We start from the raw sequence: 21,406 nt of genomic DNA, 5'->3' as shown, positions 1-21,406 counted from the left end.
AGTCCTGACTGGGTCAGATGTGTTGGACACACCGGAGAGAATTAGAAACACCGCCCACCACGAAAGAGTGAAAGCTGGAAATCTGAATTAAAACAGAAAGCAGGATGGAGAAAAGGCAGGGTTAAGTTTGCGGTGAGATTTTATTTTAAACCAGACCTGCGGGGTATTTCCAGCATCTTCCATTCTTGTAACAGCTGCTCTTCGTCCATAAAAGAGAAAAACTGGTGCATCACGGAGGGAAAAAGAAAGAACTTGCATTTATATGGCACATTTCGTGACTTCCCGAAGCATTTTGAAGTGCAGTCACTGTTGTGATGTTAGCCAATGTTGCATTCGGCAAGTTCCCACAATCAGCAGTTTTTCAGGGATAAATATTGGCCAGGACGCCAGGGAGCACTCCTCTGCTATTCTTCAAATAGTGGCCATGGGATCTTTTACATCCACCTGAGAGGGCAGACGGGGCCTCAGTTTAACATCTCATCTGAAAGACGGCACCTCCGACAGTGCAGCACTCCCTCAGTACTGCACTGGGAGTGTCGGCCTGGATTATGTGCTCAAGTCTCTGGAATGGGAGTTGAACCCACGGTCTTTGAACTTGGAGGCAGGAGAGCTACCCACTGAGCAACGGTTAATACCTTACTTCTGCTCACCTCAAAACCTATTTTTCAATCTGGTCTGTTTTGAGAAAATACTGGAAACAGAGAGCAGGTCAGTTGGGTTTCGACTCTTAGGGCTTGTAACCCCTGTGTACAGATCTGACGAGTAATTCCACCCAACACATTAACTTGTCTTCTCCCTTTACATTACATAAAATTACAGATAAACAGGCCATTCGGCCCAACAGGTATATGCTGGTGTTTATGCTCCACATGAGCCTCCTCCTATTTCATCAAACCCTATCGGCATATCCTTCTATTCCTTTCTCCCTCATGTGTTTATCGAGCTTCTCCTTAAATGCATCGATGTTATTCGCCTCAACCACTCCTTGTCGTAGTGAGTTCCACATTCTCACCGCTCTCTGGGTAAAGAAGTTTCTCCTGAATTCCCTATTGGATTTATTAGTGACTATCTTATATTTATGGCCCCTAGTTATGGTCTCCCCCACAAGTGAAAACATCTTCTCTACGTCTGCCCTATCAAACCCCTTTATAATTTTAAAGACCTCTATCAGGTCACCCCTCAGCCTTCTCTTTTCTAGAGAAAAGAGTCCCAGCCTGTTCAGCCTTTCCTGGTAAGTATATCCTCTCAGATCTGGTATCATCCTTGTAAATTGTTTTTGCATCAATGCCTCTGGAGGTGAAACACAGACACTGAATTTTCTGACCTTATTTCAGATTTCCAGAATTTTTCTTTCACTGGTTTCCAGAGATTATACCTCACACAGGAGGTACTATTAAAGAATTTGGGTCAACTCTCTTTAAGAGAAACGTTATAAAATAGAATTGAGGAAATGTACAAAATATTTGTATTTAATATTTTTTCTTGATTAAAGATTTTCCTTTATGTAAAATATATAACAGTAATCTTCACATTTTAATTTTAAAATAATAAAATATGAACATATGTATAAAATATTACAAGTCCAGCACACACTTCATGTAACGCACCCATTAAATCATCGGTAAATGTATCTGGGTCATTCTTCCGATCTGAACAGAAACTACAAACTCAGTGTTCACGTAGAAAAGTTTCTACTTTTTAAACAATGATTCTCACACTTGGGATCGTTTATGCTTTTTAACATCCTGAATTCAGCTCGACTCAATTTTAAAATACCGGGAGTGAAATTTGTCTTGGGCAGTAGTGCGAAATATCCGATAGCGAATCAGCCGCCAGCTGCACACTCTGCCCATTTTCCTATTCCACAGTGGTGGCTCTGTCTGGTCCAAGGTCCAATGGGTGCTGGGAGTCCTTTGCCCAACTGCTCATTCTCCATGTGTGAAATAGACAGGGAGCGTTGGCTGGATATTCCACTGTGGAGCAATAGCACCCAGGCCTGTTCCCACTGGCACCCGATCTCTCCACGTACTGTCTCACAGGAGTCACTACCGGGTAGTGATGAGAAGGAGGAGTCCTGGCTGTTGCCCCCCCATCCCATGCCAGGGGCACAGAGGCCCGTTGTAGCAGGAACTCAATGACTGGGGATCAATCCTGGGATTCTCGATCTGTGAGGCTCAGAAGCATTAGAGGTGTTGCAGTTACTCACTTGGCCATGGGGGGAGTTGATGTCTATGTGGCAACGAGAAAGGACCAGGGTGATTAGGCATCTTCACCACGATACAAAGGGAGAGGGGAGCACTCATTAACACACTTATTGTACAACTCCACAACATCACCATCGACAGGTACGGTCCATGGAGTCAGTGACAGAAACATAAAATCAAACGATAAACAAGTACAGTGGAGTGGAGAATACAAATCTGTAAGAGACCCCCTCCGATCTATGCCTCCCCCCCACCAAACCCTCGACACAGCTCCTCACGACAGCACGCATTTCTCCTTCTTACTCTTGGTAGTGGTGGTGCTGATCTGTCTCTCCAGGAACGAGTTGCTGCCCTTCCCTGCAAAAGGAAACAGAAAGGAACAGTGTGAGTGAGAGTCCGGCGACTACTGCAGCAGGGAGACGTCTCGCGGTCTCGCAGTGTCGCGGGGTCTGGGAGACAGCTCAGCTTTGCACCAACTGTGTACAGTTCTGGTCACCCTATTATAGAAAGGATATTATTAAACTAGAAAGAGTGCAGAAAAGATTTACTAGGATGCTACCGGGACTTGATGGTTTGACTTACAGGGAGAGGTTAGACAGACTGGGACTTTATTCCCTGGAGAGTAGGAGGTTAAGGGGTGATCTTATAGAAGTCTATAAAATAATGAGGGGCATAGATAAGGTCGATAGTCAAAATCTTTTCCCAAAGGTAGGGGAGTCTATAACGAGGGGGCACAGATTTAAGGTGAGAGGGGAGAGATACAAAAGGATCCAGAGGGGCAATTTTTTCACTCAAAGGGTGGTGAGTGTCTGGAACGAGCTGCCAGAGGCAGTAGTAGAGGCGGGTACAATTTTGTCTTTTAAAAAGCATTTGGACAGTTACATGGGGAAGATGGGTATCGAGGGATATGGGCCAAGTGCAGGCAATTGGGACTAGCTTAGTGGTATAAACTGGGCGACATGGACATGTTGGGCCGAAGGGCCTGTTTCCATGTTGTAACTTCTATGATTCTATGAAGTCCCGTTCTCCCATCCCCCCCCCCTGTGCTCGCTGACCGACATTGGCTCCCGGTCCAGCAACACCTCGATTTTAAAATTCTCATCCTTGTGTTCAAATCCCTCGCCCCTCCTCTGTAACCTCCTCCAGCCCTACAACCCTCCGAGATCTCTGCGCTCCTCCAATTCTTGCCTCTTGCGCATCCCCGATTTCCATCGCTCCACCATTGGCGGCCGTGCCTTCAGCTGCCTGGGCCCTGAGCTCTGGAATTCCCTCCCTAAACCTCTCCGCCTCTCTCTCCTCCTTTAAGACGCTCCTTAAAACCTACCTCTTCGACCAAGCCTGCACTAATATCTCCTTATGTGGTTCGGTGTCAAATTTTGTTCGATAATCGCTCCTGTGAAGCACCTTGGGACGTTTTACTACATTAAAAGGCGCTATATAAATGCAAGATGTTGTTGTTGTTTACCTTTTGCTCATCAAGGACCTTAATATTCTTGCATTACAACAGTGGCTACACTTCACAAGTACACGGTGAGGGTGCGGTAATGTACTGGTTATGTCACTGGACTAGTAATCCAGAGAACACGAGTTCATATCCTACCATAGCAGTTTGAGAATTTGAGAGGGGGAGAGGTTTAGGGAGGGAATTCCAGAGCTTAGGGCCCAGGCAGCTGAAGGCACGGCCACCAATGGTGGAGCGATTAAAATCGAGAATGCGCAAGAGGCCGGAATTGGAGGAGGGCAGAGATCTCGGAGGGTTGTAGGGCTGGAGGAAGGTTACAGAGGTATTTGAACACGAGGAGAAAGAAGTTTAAAAATTGAACATTAAATGTAAAGTTTAAAACAGCCGTTTGAGGGAGCCTTGTGCCCTGAGCACAGGATGAATTGCACGGCCTACAGGGCGCGAGGCGTAACGCAAGGGGCCGAGGGACCCGCAGCGCTGGGCGAGATTACCTGCGTTCACATCCGGTGGGTTTCCGGCCTCCCCGCGATCGCCCGCCTCCTCGGGCTGTTTCCCACTTTTGTCTAAGCTTTTCTTCTTCTTCCCCTTCGCGCTTTTCCTGAAGGCCCCGTCCTCCGGGTCCCTCGTGGCGGAGCTCCCCTCGCCCAGCCCCACGCTGCCATGGGAATCACCGTCTGCAGACGGCGCTGCCTTCAGCTTCTTCGAAATGTTCCTGCCGATAAGCGGGAACTTGAACGAGCCGCTGAACCGTTTGTTGTGGTTGGGCATCTCGCCCATTGGGATCAGATCTACGAGCGGCTCCGGTTCATCCAGACCCCGGACATCGTACTTGATCAGCCATTCCTGGACGGCTTGGTTCCCTTTGCTGTTGTCCTCCTTCCTGCTGTCTTTCATGGACCCCCTTCTCCCCCGGATCTTCAAGCTGCTCTCGGGCACTTTCCCCTGGTCCGCAGGGGCCAGGTTGTTGTCTGAAGAGGAACGTCGTATCCCCTCCGACACCAGGAGATACATGGGGTTATTAAACTTCCTCTTCAGCTCGTTGGAACGGAATGGGATCAGGCTGCTGGCGTCGGACGTCACCTTGGTCTGGAAACCCGGCTTGATGTTTAGCTGGTCGTGCAGGTTAACCTTGTCCGAGTTGCCGTACAATTCCCGGAATTCTGTGTCGAACGTCTCCAGAATCTGCCCGGTGAAGACTGTCAGCGTGCTGCGGTCTAACCGGGAACAGCTCCATGTGAAGCTACCGGAGGAAATCACACATATACAGACATAATATAGTAGCTCAGTAGGGTTTGGTTTTCTACATTGCAAGGAAGACACTCACAAAGATGCACAGACGCACTGAGGGATCGATGGAGAGGTGGACAATTTCCCTCTTAGCCCAGGAGCACTGAAGCCCAAACGCAGGCCCTGAACAGCTTCCCTTGCTGCAATCTGCTGTCCCAGCGCAGATCTGACTGACTTAGTGACAAACACCAACTTTACACAAGGAGCCCTCGGGAGAATTGTAAACAAAACCTATCTGAGGAAGATAGCGTTTACCGTAATGCGAGCCTGCGGTGCGGAGACTTTACAGAAAAACAGAACAAGCCCACTGTTGCCCAGTGACAATCTGCGCCAATAAATAACCAGCGTCAGGAGGACATGGGACTGGTTTCATGCAGCAGGATTCAGACAAGGGGCAAATTTTTTACCTGTATGATCCAGAAAGGACTTTCTCACCATCCACAATCATAAACTTCTGGTTTAAGGAGCCCTTAACTTTGCCCGTTGTCAAATAGAGTCCAGTGCCAGGGATGGAACGGACTCGCAGATGCTGCAGTGAAAGACAAGATCACAGAGTGATCAACGGGCGGGAAGTGTATCTGTCTCCCTTCTGCTTTCTCACCTTGTCTCCTGCGGGTAGAAGCTCCGCTGGGATTGCAATCTCCAGCAGCCCCCCCCCCCCAGTGCCTCAGCCCAAGCCTCGACAGTCAGACCGAACTGGCTATTTGGCTGCGGGTGGCTTCACAGCCAGCCCCGATTCCTCCCCCCCCCCCGCCAACCCGACATGAGGACTTTCGGGATCGGGAAGCCTGGGCAAACGGAGCCAGCCACAGACTGAAGCCCCCCGAATACAAGGCTCCTCACCCTGCCCAGGGAGGAGGGACCCCTGTTGCCTCACTCTGACATTCTCCACTCTGGTCCGATCACCACCTCTCTCAGCGAGTTTGCCCCCTTTTAATGGCAACTTTCTGCAGCCGTTTCCATTTGGAACCAGGACAAGACCGAGAGCATTCGTTTGGACTGAGACCCCCCCATTGGCCTGGGTGAGACTGCAATCCAGGATCCAGATATAGGACAAGGCCCCACCCCCACTGTACCCACTGTGCCCAGTGCCCCTCCCCCACTGTGCCCAGTGCCCCTCCCCCACTGTGCCCAGTGCCCCTCCCCCACTGTGCCCAGTGCCCCTCCCCCACTGTGCCCAGTGCCCCTCCCCCACTGTGCCCAGTGCCCCTCCCCCACTGTGCCCAGTGCCCCTCCCCCACTGTGCCCAGTGCCCCTCCCCCACTGTGCCCAGTGCCCCTCCCCCACTGTGCCCAGTGCCCCTCCCTCACTGTGCCCAGTGCCCCTCCCTCACTGTGCCCAGTGCCCCTCCCTCACTGTGCCCAGTGCCCCTCCCTCACTGTGCCCAGTGCCCCTCCCTCACTGTGCCCAGTGCCCCTCCCTCACTGTGCCCAGTGCCCCACCCCCACTGTGCCCAGTGCCCCTCCCTCACTGTGCCCAGTGCCCCTCCCCCACTGTGCCCAGTGCCCCTCCCTCACTGTGCCCAGTGCCCCTCCCTCACTGTGCCCAGTGCCCCTCCCTCACTGTGCCCAGTGCCCCTCCCTCACTGTGCCCAGTGCCCCTCCCTCACTGTGCCCAGTGCCCCTCCCTCACTGTGCCCAGTGCCCCTCCCTCACTGTGCCCAGTGCCCCTCCCTCACTGTGCCCAGTGCCCCTCCCTCACTGTGCCCAGTGCCCCTCCCCCACTGTGCCCAGTGCCCCTCCCTCACTGTGCCCAGTGCCCCTCCCCCACTGTGCCCAGTGCCCCTCCCTCACTGTGCCCAGTGCCCCTCCCTCACTGTGCCCAGTGCCCCTCCCTCACTGTGCCCAGTGCCCCTCCCTCACTGTGCCCAGTGCCCCTCCCTCACTGTGCCCAGTGCCCCTCCCTCACTGTGCCCAGACAGGATGCCGGGGGGGGGACAGGTCAGCCACTCTGGTTTGTGATGAGACTCTGCGGGCAGGAAGGGCCGAGCAGTCCCAGGACGGCCGCTCCCCCGGACGTGACTCACACGAATCATCAGATCGTTCAGCTCCATTTTCCTGCACATTTCCAGAAAGTATTTCAGATTCCCTTCATCGAGGATGATATAAACAGGGAGTCTCCTCCTGTAACAGGCGTCAATCAGATCCTCAAATATATTCCGGTCGGTGAAATCATCCATAACCAACGCAATCATCTGAATGTAAAAAAAAAATGAATGGGAGATTTTCACTGACAAATCAGGGAGTAGATCACCGAGCAGATCACCAAGCAGAATCACCGAGCAGTACTTACCTCACTCCACAAACGCCCAACACTGAGTATTTCATTGGTTTGAGTCTAACTTCAAGTCAGAATTAGTTCCCCGGGGAATTTATCATTACTGCGATTGTAAATATTTCAAAGTACACCTGTTATGCGGGAGGAAGGTGCAACGAGTGTGGGAGGGAGGTCTGACGGGAGTGGGAGGGAGTCCCCTGGCCTTTACTGAGTTGCTGATCCCTGGAATAGAGAGCGGAATATAAAAGGGGAGAAGAGGAATGAGACGCAGGTGAGAAACTAGATGAGAACTGGTTTCCTGTGTTTGAGAGGCTGAAATTACTGCAGGGGCGGGAGTCGCGCTGCAGGATCTGGTGCAGAGTGTGTGCAGGTTATGCGGGTTTGAAACACACAATGTGGTCATGGATCTATTACTAAATAAGGAACTCCAGAGACGGTAACTGGCCGGGGACACACAAACCTCCAAACAGCACAAGCGAATACTTTCTGCTGTTTAGTTTTTTATTTATGGATCGGGATTGCCTGTGCGCAGTCTGGGACCTTAAGCCCGTTGCGTAACCAGTTTTTGTAGGGACGTGGTCTAAATAGGCGAATGGAGTTAACCAACTGCTCGTAAACTCTGGGGGTGAATTGGAGGTCATTAAACTACTTGTAAATTTCAGGCTCCTGGTCAGAAGAACCCAGGATCAAATCAATGACCTGCCTTCTCTTTTTTAATAGAATTGTTTTACATCTACAATAAAGCGTGACCGGCCGCAGTTTGACCGGCCAGAGCGTGACCGGCCGCAGTGTGACCGGCCAGAGCGTGACCGGCCAGAGCGTGACCGGCCAGAGTGTGACCAGCTGCAGTGTGACCGGCCAGAGCGTGACCAGCTGCAGTGTGACCGGCCAGAGCGTGACCGGCTGCAGTGTGACCGGCCAGAGCGTGACCGGCTGCAGTGTGACTGGCCAGAGCGTGACCGGCCAGAGCGTGACCGGCCAGAGCGTGACCAGCTGCAGTGTGACCGGCCGCAGTGTGACCGGCCAGAGCGTGACCAGCTGCAGTGTGACTGGCCGCAGTGTGACCGGCCAGAGCGTGACCGGCCAGAGCGTGACCGGCCGCAGTGTGACCGGCCAGAGCGTGACCGGCCAGAGCGTGACCGGCCAGAGCGTGACCGGCCGCAGCGTGACCGGCCGCAGTGTGACCGGCCAGAGCGTGACCGCCGGAGCGAGACGGATATCAATAGATAGATATTCTATTTAAGTGAACACCATTTAAATATCGTGCGTTGTTCCCTTTCTGAGGCCGTGTGCTGTTCTACAGCAGGGAGACTCAGGTCCAGGTGGCAATGCAAGATCGTGGTGCCTTAAACATGCTCCTGCTTCCCTGTGAAACAGTGGGCCCTTCCCAATAATAGTGAAGTGGTGCATCCTCGCATCAGCTCAACTCAGGGTTAGGAGAGCGTTTGCAACTCATAAGCCGAGGCAAGGGTGGTTTACTGGAACGTGGGTTTAAGTTAGAAGCCCTACAGCTCGCAAAGGGTTAATGTGCGGCTGTGTAGATGAGATGGTGGGGAGTCGCTCGAGGTGATTGAACTGACAACGGCAGCTTCCTTTTCCCCCGTTCGCTACCTGGGCTGCAGCCCGGCTGTGGTTTCAATTGCTCACGTGTTCTGCCGCTGATCAGATCGCTCCAAGGCCTCAAACAGCTGAACTCTGCACCCCCTCCAAGGGTCACTGCCAATCTCGTGACTGTAGCAAAACCTCCCCTGCTGGCGGAGAGCTGATGCTCACACCGACACCTCACCCGGACACCGGGACAACTCTTAGTTATAAAAAATAATGTTTTGCAAAAAAAAACGCAGATGAAAGTATTTAAGGCTTTATTTTCTGAGTCTGAGTGGGGACAGCTTCCCCTCACTCAGCAGGGCAGAGGGGGCAATGGGTTAGTGTGTGGGAACAGGGAGGGGAGGGGATGCAGTGTGACCCTGGAGAGAATGGAGGGGGGGGGGGGGTAAGTGTTGTGGTGGGGGAGGGGGGCGCTGCATTTACCTCATTGCTGTTTGTTGGATCTTGCTGTGCACAAATTGGCGGCCATGTTCGCCTGCATAACAACAGTGGCTGCACTTCAAAAAAAAAATTACTTCTTCGGCTGTGAGACGCTCTGGGACGTCCTGAGGACGTGGAAGGTTTGTATAAACGCGGTATTCTTTCTTACGCAGATGGGAAGAGCAGCATCTGCGAAGGTTCCTCGCTCCCCAACAACATCCACTGACCCCAGCTGGAAAGCGCGTGAGTGTAGCCGTCAGGTGAGCAGAGGATCGGGCTAGTTTGCGATGCACCCCCTGGTAGAATAGCCGGCTGACTTTCAGCGTTTGAGCTGAGGCACCAGCGGGGCAGCTGGTGCCCGGGGAACCGCGCCTCAAAATTGGAATCTATATAAATTATACAAACCTACCCACCTACTGTAAAAAAAAAAGAACACATCGCGTGTTGGAGAGGCACAGCAGGTCAGTCAGCACCTGAAAGGGGAAGGTGGGCCAACCTTTCAGGACGGACGTTCCATCGCCGGTGGACGTACTGTGTGTTTCCAGCCTACCATCACTCCGTGGCTCGGTGGGCAGCATTCTCCCTCGTCTCCGAGTCAGAAGGTCGTAGGTTCATAGTCCCACCGCAGAGACTTAAACACAAAATGTAGGCTGACACTTCGGCGCCAGTACCGAGGGAGCGCCGCACCGTCGGAGGGTGCCGTCTTTAAACCGAGGCCCTGTCTACCCTCTCAGGTGGATGCAAAAGATCCCAAGGCCATTATTCAGAAGATCAGGCGTCCTAACGAATATTTATCCCTCAACCAACATCAGCAAAAACGGATGATCTGGACATTTATCACATTGCTGTTTTGAGGGATCTTGCTGTGCGCAATTTGGCTGCCGCGTTTCCTACATTACAACAGTGACTACACTTCAAAAGTACCTCATTGGCTGCAAAGCACTTTGGGCCGTCCTGAGGTCGTGAAAGGCGCTATATAAATGCAAGTTCTTTCTTTCTTTTGCTGAGAGGGTGAGATGAAGAGGGGAGGGAGGAGGGTCGTGGGGAGCATAAACGCCGGCACAGACCAGATGGGCCGAATGGCCTGATTCTGTGCTGTACATTCTGTGTGATTCTAAGTACTCGGACCTTGATTTTTCACTCACCCTCCAAGCCTGCTGGATAATCCCCCGCACGATTTCCTTGATGAAGGGGCCGTCGTTCTTTGGAGGGTGCATATGGACTGTGGCCCTGGTGATCCCTCGATAGGCCACATAATCTGTCCAGCCCAGGTCCAGTTCAGGTATTGGGGTGTCACTCTGTGCCGGCCAGTAGGTCAGGGAGCCCTCACTCTCCTCTTTCTTACCTTTGGGGGTGTCTTTCTTTTCAAACTCGTACTTGTGCCAATTCTTGGAAATCTTCTTAGCCTCTTTGGAGGAAATAAATTCCTTGACACTCTGTTTGTTCAGCAGCTTGTTGAAGTCGGCTGCACCATCTGTCAACAGTCGTTCTAAGGCTAACCTTTGATCTTCACAGTAATAGAATTCGGCTTTTCTATCATTAATTTTAACATTAACATGATTATCATCCAAACACTTCAGCTGGGAACCCGCCATGTTGCTGGGACTGGGATCTTCTCTCTCTCTCTCTCTCTCACCTGTTTGACGTCAAGAAAAGTCCAACAGGTAAAAAAAACTCCATCGGAGCGTCCTCCCTTTAAGGGCGGTAATTGACAAACATTTTAGCCAATCAGCCAGCGCGGTTGTTTCGAGTGACCGATCACAGCGCTCGGTAGGCGGGGTTTCTTAAAGGTGGGTTGTCTTTCAAGATCGAAACCAGCGAAGGTCCTTCGCATCAGGTGAGCGTTAATGAAACTTCCTTGTGCTGAATCACGCCAAACACAGCACTGTTTACAGTATTCGCATCTCGTATTTCAACTACAATAGGGTGCAGAGAAAAACATTGGAATAAATGAATGAACTCTAGTGGATAGATAGTTGGAGATAGATAGATAGAAATAGTTAGAGATAGACAATAGATAGATATAGTTAGAGATAGACAATAGATAAATAGATATAGTTAGAGATAGACAATAGATAGATAGATATAGTTAGAGATAGACAATAGATAGACAATAGATAGATATAGTTAGAGATAGACAATAGATAGATAGATATAGTTAGAGATAGACATTAGATAGACAATAGATAGATATAGTTAGAGATAGACAATAGATAGATAGATATAGTTAGAGATAGACATTAGATAGACAATAGATAGATATAGTTAGAGATAGACAATAGATAGATAGATATAGTTAGAGATAGACATTAGATAGACAATAGATAGATATAGTTAGAGATAGACAATAGATAGACAATAGATAGATATAGTTAGAGATAGACAATAGATAAATAGATATAGTTAGAGATAGACAATAGACAATAGATAGATATAGTTAGAGATAGACAATAGATAGATAGATATAGTTAGAGATAGACAATAGATAGACAATAGATAGATATAGTTAGAGATAGACAATAGATAGATAGATATAGTTAGAGATAGACATTAGATAGACAATAGATAGATATAGTTAGAGATAGACAATAGATAGATAGATATAGTTAGAGATAGACATTAGATAGACAATAGATAGATATAGTTAGAGATAGACAATAGATAGATAGATATAGTTAGAGATAGACATTAGATAGACAATAGATAGATATAGTTAGAGATAGACAATAGATAGATAGATATAGTTAGAGATAGACATTAGATAGACAATAGATAGATAGATATAGTTAAAGATAGACGATAGATAGATAGATATATTTAGAGATAGACAATAGGTAAATAGACCATAGATAGGGAGATGTCCGGAGGTCATGAAAGGCTCTATATAAAGGCAAATTCTTTCTTTACTCCACGGGGCCAGTATCGTGTGTGTATATTTTTGAAAGCGGGTTCGTTTTCGTCTTAATGAGGTTCTGGAGCTGGTGGGATTGATTCTGTTGGTGAACCACTGGGACAAGATGCACGAGCATCATAAACAGCAACCCCACAGCGAAAGCAAAAACGAGAAGTTGCACGTTTTTCGCCCAATTAACCCAGAGGAAGATATGGGAGAGAGCAGGACACTGGGATTAATTTCTCTATCAGAGAGCTAATGGCCTCCTTCTGTGCCGCAAACTTCTTTGGTGTGAATCATCGTTCACTAATGGAGTGCGCTCTGTGAATTGTCGAGGAAGAATTCTTATCGAAGGATAAGCAGCAACCATTTCACACCTGCTGAGATATTTCCCTGTTGAGATGTTTCAACAACAACTTGCATTTATATAGCGCCTTTAATGTAGTAAAACGTCCCAAGGCACTTCACAGGAGGGTTAATCAGACAAAATTTGACATCGAGCTGCATAAGGAGATATTAGGACAGGTGACCAAAAGCTTGGTTAAAGAGGTGGGTTTTAAGGAGCGTCTTAAAGGAGGAGAGAGAGGCGGAGAGGTTTAGGGAGGGAATTCCAGAGCTTAGGGCCTAGGCGGCTGAAGGCACGGCCGCCAATGGTGGGGGCGTTGAAAATCGGGGATGCGCAAAAGGCCAGAATTGCAGGAGCGCAGAGATCTCGGAGGGTTGTGGGGCTGGAGGAGGTTACAGAGATAGGGAGGGGCGAGGGATCTGAAAACTAGGATGAGAATTTTAAAATCGCAGCATTGTTGGACCGGGAGCCAATGTAGGACAATGTAGGTTTTAAGCAGCGTCTTAAAGGAGGAGAGAAAGGTGGAGAGGTTTAGAGAAGGAATCCCAGAGCTTAGGGCCTAGGTAGCTGAAGGCACGACCACCAATGGTGGGGCGAAGGGAGTAGGGGATGCCCGAGGAGAGCAGCAAAACTCAAACACTTGAGAAGGAGGCGTCACAGAACGACAGCTGTGACGCTGCCACTGAGGTTTCCTGATCTCGGCCCAGTAGCTGCGTTGAGACACTGAGCAATGGTTGAGTTCTTTGCCTTGACAAGCGTGGGGCGGGGGTAAATCCAAGAGAGGGGGTCCCTTGTGGCCATTTCACTGACCCCATGTTGACCAAGACGGAGCACGACGATGTTTAAAATTCATTCTCGGGATGTGGGCAGCGTTGGCAAGGCCGACATTTATTGCCCATCCCTAGTTGCCCTGGTGATGGGCCTTCCACCAGTTTGGTAGAACTGAGTGGCCACTTCAGAGGGCAGTAAAATGTCAACTAGGTTGGTGTGGGGACTGGAGTCACGTAGAGGCCCAGACTGGGTAAGGACGGCAGGTTTCCTTCCCTAAAGTACATTAGTGAAACCAATTGGGCTTTTACGACAATCTGACAGCTTCGTGGTCACTTTTACTGATCATAGAATTATAGGATCATAGAATGGTACAGCTCAAAAGGAGGCCATTCGGCCCATCGTGCTTGTGCCAGCTTTTTATTTCCAGATTCTTTAAACTGAATTCAAATTCTCGAACTCATTGAGTGAACTCACGTTCTCTGGATTATTGGTCAGGCAACGTAACCACTACACGACCGTACCCAGGATTGACAGAGGTCGGTGGGCGGGTGTCCACCGGGGCGAGGCGGACAGGTACTTTGGAGTAAAGAGGAGAGGCAGGACCGATGAAGTGCACAATTCAGCAAACGCCTCACTGAAGAATTCAAAATGCTTCTCCTGTTGCATCGAGGGTGGAGAGTACCTCAGTTTGTTTACAGACAGCTTGAAAATCGTTCCTTTCTCCACTCCTCTTTCTCTCACATCTGGAACCGCCATCTGTTTCCTTTGAATAGTCGCGTTATCTGTCGAACAATCAGTTTGTTGAGAAATCTATCTTCATATTAATCGACGAGCAGCACACTCTGTTTTTGTCACCTCTCCGTTTTTCCCTGCGTTTCATCAGAACTGTTTCACTCATGATAAAGTTTGCCGAGTATTTCAATCAGACAGAGGTTTGAACGACCCAAGATCTCAAAATCGGGCGGAGAAGTTCTTTCTCCGTGGGCCCACACGTGACGAGTGATCACTCGGGTGAAGCCCACAACGGCGGCAAACCCCTGCGATCTGCATCCCAGTGAGAGGCGATGCCTTCAGAAGAAGAAGGAGGAATGGGGGAGGAGAAGGAAGGAAGAATTGGAAGAGGATAGGTTGTTATTCTTTTCCCATCTTTGCTCTCTCCCCATGGAGAATAGCGTGAAGCAGTGGGAGGATTCAAAGGCTGACAGGTCGTGACGTGAACACTCCTTCCATGGCCGTGACCATCTCTATACCAGCCGATAGGGGATTAGTCCTATATGGTGGGAGGGTTTTTTGGGCTCCCACAACACGAGGGAGGGGTCACCCACGCCCACCGGACGCGAGAAACCCGCTGGATTTCAGCTGGATGAATTCAGAGCTCCGGCCTCCGCTCCCCGGGAACGTCCGGAGCTCCGGCCCCCGCTCCCCGGGACCGTCCGGAGCTCCGGCCCCCGCTCCCCGGGACCGTCCGGAGCTCCGGCCCCCGCTCCACGGGACCGTCCGGAGCTCCGGCCCCCGCTCCCCGGGAACGTCCGGAGCTCCGGCCCCCGCTCCCCGGGACCGTCCGGAGCTCCGGCCCCCGCTCCCCGGGACCGTCCGGAGCTCCGGCCCCCGCTCCCCGGGACCGTCCGGAGCTCCGGCCCCCGCTCCCCGGGACCGTCTGGCCTCCGCTCGCCGGGAACGCCCGGAGCTCCGGCCTCCGCTCCCCGGGACCGTCCGGAGCTCTGGCCCCCGCTCCCCGGGACTGTCCGGCCTCCGCTCGCCGGGAACGTCCGGAGCTCCGGCCTCCGCTCCCCGGGACCGTCCGGAGCTCCGGCCCCCGCGACCGTCCGGAGCTCCGGCCCCCGCTCCCCGGGACCGTCCGGCCTCCGCTCGCCGGGAACGTCCGGAGCTCCGGCCTCCGCTCCCCGGGACCGTCCGGAGCTCCGGCCCCCGCTCCCCGGGACCGTCTGGAGCGAGGGTTCGAACACTGCACCTTCAGACCCAGAGACGGGAATGCTCCCACTGAACCACAGGCTGGCTCCAGGGGAGAGGATAAACCATGTGACAAAGATATTTAAAAAATAAATAAGCATTTATGTATGACTCTGCTTTGCATAAATAATCTGATCTTTCATTTCATTTGGGAGGGTCTTTATTGTCTGTCTTAATTGGACAGTGTTTACTGCTGGCTTGATTCGACCTCGTCACAGACTCCCCAGAGATGCCTCCTTTCGTTGGGGGAGGGGCCGGGGAGAGTTCATTTGTTTTATGTTTTATTAGCCACACTCAGCCAATTTGCACAGCAAGATCCCACAAACATGGGCTCTTTCACGTCCACCTGAGAGGGCAGACGGGGCCTCGGTTTAACGTCTTAATCCGAAAGACGGCACCTCCGACAGCGCGGCACTCCCGCAGTGCTGCACTGGGAGTGTCGGCCATGGATTATGGGCTCAAGTCTCTGGAGTGGGGGCTCGAACCCCACGAACTTCTGACTCAGAGGCGAGAGAGTGCTGCCCACTGAGTCACAACTGACAATAAGATTAGCAGGTCCTTGTTAAAAATTCCCAACTTTATTTTTGATTAAAAAATTGATTAATTCAAGGGTGGAAAATCTCGACAGGAATAGGTTTTGTGATTCAGAGACTCAAACAGTAGCATAACAGTTTCAAAGTTCATTAAAGCACAAATATTTTATTGACCGCTATTTTGGGGGGGGTAAAAAAAAATGACGGTTTTCCAGAGTTCGGGTAGGGGGGGTCACCGGTTGATCGATGCGACGTAATTACTCGGGAACAAACCGATTCGACCCCATAAACACCCCTTCCACCATGACGGGTCAGCGCTGTCCAGGACCTCGATGATGTCACCACTCTTGAACCCCAGCTCGTCGTTAGCTTCAGCGATGAAATCGAACATGGCGCGAACACGCCTGGCCTTCTGCAAGGGAGAAGGTTTGAGTGAGTCCATGGCCTCTGTACCCCGCCTATCTGGTTTTCTATCTGGGCTGCAGTTGGTAATTCACCTTTCAGAGTCTTTTCCCATTAACCCAGGCTTCCCGGAGAGCCATGTCCTCTCTCACTCTCTCTTCTTTCTCCATATCAGTGGCCTCTTCCACTCTTCATCCAACCTAAGCCTGTCTTTTGCTGAGGACTTCAATCTGCATTCAGCTCACCTGCTCTCAGTGCCCCTAAACCTTCAGTCCACTCACAATGAGACAGGTGACTCACTGTTATTATCGTCTCCTCCAAGTCTTTTGATGGGATAATGAAAATCTTGTTTCTTTCAATTCTTCATGTCCTGGGCAAGTCCAACCAACAGGTCCCACTTACCTTTGATGTCTCCATCCTTTGGCCCTCACCTATGGGAGTTCTTGGCCTCACTCTCTCCTCTGACCTCGAATGGAACTGCCACAACTCCTCCTTGGAGTTTGGTTTCCTCTCTCATGGAACATAGGAACAGGAGGAGGCCATTCAGCCCCTCATGGTTGATCTGTACCTGAACTCTATTTACCTGCCTTTGCTCCATATCCCTCGATACCCTTACCAAACAAAAATCTGTCAATCTCAGTCTTGAAATCTCCAATTGTCTCCCAGCATCCACAGCCTTTTGGGGGAGAGAGTTCCAGATTTCCACTCCCCTTTGAGTTAAATGGAAAATATTCCATTTCTCCTCTACAACTCTAAACTCTCTCTAAAGCCCAAATCCGCCCAAGACAACAACTTGCATTTAAATAACACCTTTAACAAAGTGAATCGTCCCAAGGCGCTTCACAGGAGCGTAATCAGACAAGAATTGACACCGAGCCACATAAGGAGATATTAGGACAGGTGACCAAAAGCTTAGTCAAAGAGGTAGGTTTTATGGAGGGTCTCAAACGAGGAGAGGGAGGTGGAGAGACGGAGAGGTTTAGGGAGGGAATTCCGGAGCTTAGGGTCTAGGCACGGCCGCCAGTGGTGAGGACTTGAGTCCCACTCCTGTATTTGGGGGGGCTCTTCTCAGCCCTCTCTTGTCTCCTGATAAATTATCCCTGTTTTCCACAAGGTGTAGAAGAAACCACTGAATTAATATTCAGGAAAAACCTGTCACTTAAAAACAGCCTGTCAAAGGTCTTTGCACAGTCTAAGGAATTTCTCGCCACAGCAGAATGCCATGTTTTCACTGAAATGAAAGGCAATCAGAGAAAAACAGAGAAACGGAGAAACAGAAATCACAGACAGATTAAGCGAGTGGGCAAAACTATGGCAGATGGAATTTAATGTGGGCAAGTGTGAGGTCATCCACTTTGGACCTAAGAAAGACAAATCAGAGTATGTTCTAAATGGTGAGAAGCTGCTAACTGTGGAGGAGCCAAGAGATTTGGGAGTCCAAGTACACAAATCATTTAATGCTAGTAGACAGGTACAAAAGGAATCAAAAAGGCTCATGGAATATTATGCTTCAGTTGTACAGAGCCTTGGTCAGACCCCATCTGGAGACCGCGTTCAGTTCTGAGCACCGCACCTCAGGAAGGATATATTGGCCTTGGAGATTCCAGCGCAGATTCACCAGAATGATAAGGGGGTTTAGAGGAATAAATTACGAGGACAGGTTGCATAAACTCGGCTTGAATTCCCTTGAGTTTAGAAGATCGAGGAGTGATCTGATCGAGGTGTTTAAAATGCTAAAAGGATTTGATAAGGTAGATACGGAAAAAGTATTTCCTCTGGTGGGGGAAATCCAGAACGAGGGGACACAATCTTAAAATTAGAACCCGGCCGTTCAGGAGTGAAATCAGGGAGCACTTTTTCACACAAAGGGGAGTGGAAATCTGGAACTCTCTCCCCCAATAGGCTGTGGATGCTGGGGATCAATTAGAGTTTTCAAGACTGAGATCGCTAGATTTTTTTTGTTGGATATGGGTATTGAGGGATACGGAGCTGAGGCAGTAAATGGAGTTGAGGTGCAGATTAGCTGTGATCTAATTGAATGGAGGAGCAGGCTCGAGGGTTTCAGCTCAGTTTAACCCTGGCTTCAGCGGCTCAAGGACTGATGTCCCACACAGTGTTTCGATCACCTCCCTCTGTACTCGCCCTGCTAGCGCTCCACGCTGTCGCTAACCGGAGATTTGATTCACTACCTCTGACGTGCAAATAAAAATGAAATAATCAGACCTACCGGCACAGGTAGGCAGTCGCTGGATTTCCTACCCACTGATGGAGGCTCATTGAAAGGAGGCTGTGGGCTGCAGGACTGCCTGAATTTGGGCGTCATGTCATTGAACGATGGCTGTGGGTTGCTGGCCTTTCGAAACGCTGATGAGGAGTCGCCAAACATTGAGCTTGAGCCCGGTGAGCCAGCCATTCGAGGGTCCGGCATCCGAGGGTCTGGCATCCGAGGGTCAGGCATCCGAGGGTCCGGCATCCGAGGGTCCGGCATCCGAGGGTCAGCCATTCGAGGGTCCGGCATCCGAGGGTCCGGCATCCGAGGGTCAGCCATTCGAGGGTCCGGCATCCGAGGGTCCGGCATCCGAGGGTCCGGCATCCGAGGGTCCGGCATTCGAGGGTTCGGCATTCGAGGGTCCGGCATCCGAGGGTCAGGATAACCAAAGCCTCCCTGAAAAAAGAGTTCTTAAAAATCCGTTTTGTTTTATATCATTTACATACACATGTAATCCTATAAATTATTAAAAACCTTGTGCATTTGGACTCTTCCTGTTGTCACGATTTCTGGTCATGCTTTCATGTCAACATTTAACATTGAAAGTGCCTAGTAAACATTTAGAATGGAAATCCTGTATGTAAACAGTTGCCGGTAACGCTGTAGTTGCTGGCTCTGCCCAGCAGGTGGCACTGTGGGTGGAGTTTCTGAGGTCTCTCTCCCAGCCTCTCATAATCTTGCATATTAAAAAAAACATTCATCAAATGGCACGGGTTTTACTACAAGTAATTTACCGGTATCGTCCCCGTGCTCGCTGACCCGGTCCGGCAATGCCTCGATTTTAAAATTCTCATCCTTGTTTTCAACTCCCTCCATGGCCTCGCCCCTCCCTATCTCTGTAACCTCCTCCAGCCCTACAACCCTCCGAGATCTCTGCGCTCCTCCAATTCTGGCTTCTTGCACATCCCCGATTTCCTTCGCCCCACCATTGGCGGCCGTGCCTTCAGCTGCCTGGGCCCTGAGCTCTGGAATTCCCTCCCTAAACCTCTCCGCCTCTCTCTCCTCCTTCAAGACGCTCCTTAAAACCTACCTCTTTGACCTCACCTGTCCTAATATCTCCTTATGTGGCTCAGTGTCAAACTTTGTCGGATTTATGCTCCTGTGAAGCGCCCTGGGACGTTAAAGGCGCTATATAAATGCAAGCTGTTGCTATAGGAGATGCCCAAAAGCTGCTCGGGACAGAGCTGACTTGTTGTCTCTGAATATCCTCCCTCCTCCATGGTGCGATGCACCTTGTTTCAGTCCCTCACCATCCCCCCGCCCCTCCCGCCTCCCCCCCAGCACCGCAAAATTGGGAACTTTGCCCACTCGGGGGAATTAATTCTTTCACGGGCTCATGAGTGATACAAACGGAACCCGAGTGCATTTAATCTGCGGGGTTCCTTCCCACCATAAACAGAGCCCTGAGCAGTCGAGTGTAAGTGGGTCACAGAACCGTTTACTTGGAACTAGCTTAAATGCTTCACAATCGGATTAGAATTTGCACCCGATCACCACACCCAGCCTGCCCCTGGAGTTCCCCGTCTTCTCAAACTGTTGTCTCTCAATTTTCTCCCCTCCTGAAAGTGCTGACTCTGGTTGGGTGTGGGGTCCCATCTGCCCTCTCGGGTGGACGTAAAAGATCCCTGCACGATGTTGGCTGAGGGATAAATATTGACCAATAGTGGCCGTGGGATCCATCTGGGAGAGCAAACGGGGCCTCGGTTTAACGTCCAATCTGAAAGTCGGCACCTCCGACAGTGCAGCACTCCCTCGGTTCTGCACTGGGAGTGTCGGCCTGGATTATGGTTCAAGTCTCTGGAGTGGGGACTCGAACCCACGACCTTCTGTCTCAGAGGCAAGAGTGCTGCCCACTGAGCCCCAGTGGATGCCGTCACGTACCTTTGTTTCCTGCTTGCAGTCCCTCAGGTAGATCTGTGTTGTTTTGGAGATTGAGCTGCCCTTGTAATATTCCACCAGCTTGTTCAGGGACTCAAACTTCTCCGACCACAGGAAGTAGTGACCTTTGCCATCGCGCAGGACCTTAAAATGCTGGACGTCCATCTCGTGCCTGAAAATAAATCCACTTTCCGATTGAGAAACCAGCGGTGATATGATTAGAATTCTGGCTTTCTGGAGTTGTCCGAGACTGAGGACTGGGGCTCGAAAGACCCCAGGACAAGGATTGTAGTTATCTGGAGTGGGCCCTAGGCGAGGGAACAGGGCTTGGAATCACCCGGGACTGGGGCAGTGGGCCCGGAGACACCTGCCATGTGGCGGTTACTTTCTGTTTGCTTCTTGGGCATTGTGTTTGCTTCCAATCTGGATGCCCATTGAGGTGTGGGCAGCTGAGGGAGAGGCCGTTGGCCGACGGGCGAGGCCGTTGCCGACGGGCGAGGACGTCTGCCGGCACGGCTCAGAAAGTTTAGGCCTGAGTAACCCTGATCTGTTCACTTCACCATTATGATTTGCTCTGCCGTCAGGCGCTGAAGCTGGGTCTTGAACCCGCAACCTCTGAGGTGAGAGTGTCGCCAACTGAGCCAAGCTGACACCAGGCGGCCCTCACACAATGCGTCTCGGTTGGGGAAGACTTCACTCCCATCGTGTTATGTACCTGACTGAGATGGAGAACTCGTTCTTGGAGCTCTGGCTGGCCCTGATAAGGAAGAATCCCACGTCGTGCCTCATCAGAATGGACTCCGCCTCGCCTCGCGCGATCCCACCATGGAACCAGCTGTTTGAGAAAATAAAGTTAGAATTAGGAAACGTCAAGTAAAAGCGAAGGACGAGAAAGGCCCTTCGGCCCAATGAAACCGGTCTATCTCGGGGCCCGGCCACCCAACTGCATCTCGAACTCCCTGAGTGACTCCACTATCTCCCCTGGTGCATTAGGATCATAGAATCACACAGCACAGGAGGAGGCCATTCAGCCCATCGTGCCTGTGCCGGCTCTTTGAAAGAGCTATCCAATTAGTCCCACTCCC

The 21,406-nt window shown here is 50.8% G+C and overlaps 2 protein-coding genes across 2 annotated transcripts in view; both read right to left on the bottom strand.

The window, feature by feature from the left end:
- Positions 1–1,442: 1,442 nt before the first annotated feature.
- Positions 1,443–10,997, bottom strand: LOC137305319 (protein FAM83F-like). Its single transcript, XM_067974161.1, has 5 exons — positions 10,404–10,997; positions 6,980–7,147; positions 5,361–5,482; positions 4,158–4,906; positions 1,443–2,561 (listed from the first exon to the last, which is right to left on the bottom strand). Exons 1-5 carry the CDS (start codon positions 10,851–10,853, stop codon positions 2,479–2,481), a joined length of 1,572 nt encoding a protein of 523 aa, XP_067830262.1. The 5' UTR covers positions 10,854–10,997; the 3' UTR covers positions 1,443–2,478.
- A 4,921-nt stretch (positions 10,998–15,918) lies between these two features.
- The window catches only part of LOC137305483 (growth factor receptor-bound protein 2-like), a 30,221-nt gene continuing 24,733 nt past the window's right edge, over positions 15,919–21,406 (bottom strand). The window contains exons 4-7 of the mRNA XM_067974322.1: positions 21,037–21,156; positions 20,325–20,493; positions 18,402–18,839; positions 15,919–16,184 (exon numbers count right to left, since the gene is read on the bottom strand). Coding sequence (XP_067830423.1) covers positions 16,005–16,184; positions 18,402–18,839; positions 20,325–20,493; positions 21,037–21,156 — 907 coding nt within the window. The 3' untranslated portion in view covers positions 15,919–16,004. The remainder of the gene's footprint in view (positions 16,185–18,401; positions 18,840–20,324; positions 20,494–21,036; positions 21,157–21,406) is intronic.

This window comes from Heptranchias perlo, chromosome 40 (genome assembly GCF_035084215.1).
Source record: "Heptranchias perlo isolate sHepPer1 chromosome 40, sHepPer1.hap1, whole genome shotgun sequence".
NCBI lineage: Eukaryota > Metazoa > Chordata > Chondrichthyes > Hexanchiformes > Hexanchidae > Heptranchias > Heptranchias perlo.
Note: the sequence above shows the minus strand (reverse complement) of the source record. Positions and strands in the feature narration are given on the sequence as shown.

What these genes read in the sequence shown, in the direction of transcription:
- LOC137305319 (XM_067974161.1), bottom strand. Translation starts at nt 10,853, where the DNA reads ATGGCGGGTTCCCAGCTGAAGTGTTTGGATGATAATCATGTTAATGTT. An exon ending in GTCCTTTCTGGATCATACAG is followed by an intron (nt 4,907 to 5,360) that starts GTAAAAAATTTG and finishes TTCCTCCGGTAG; the next exon opens with CTTCACATGGAGCTGTTCCC. An exon ending in CCCACCGGATGTGAACGCAG is followed by an intron (nt 2,562 to 4,157) that starts GTAATCTCGCCC and finishes TTCCTTTTGCAG; the next exon opens with GGAAGGGCAGCAACTCGTTC.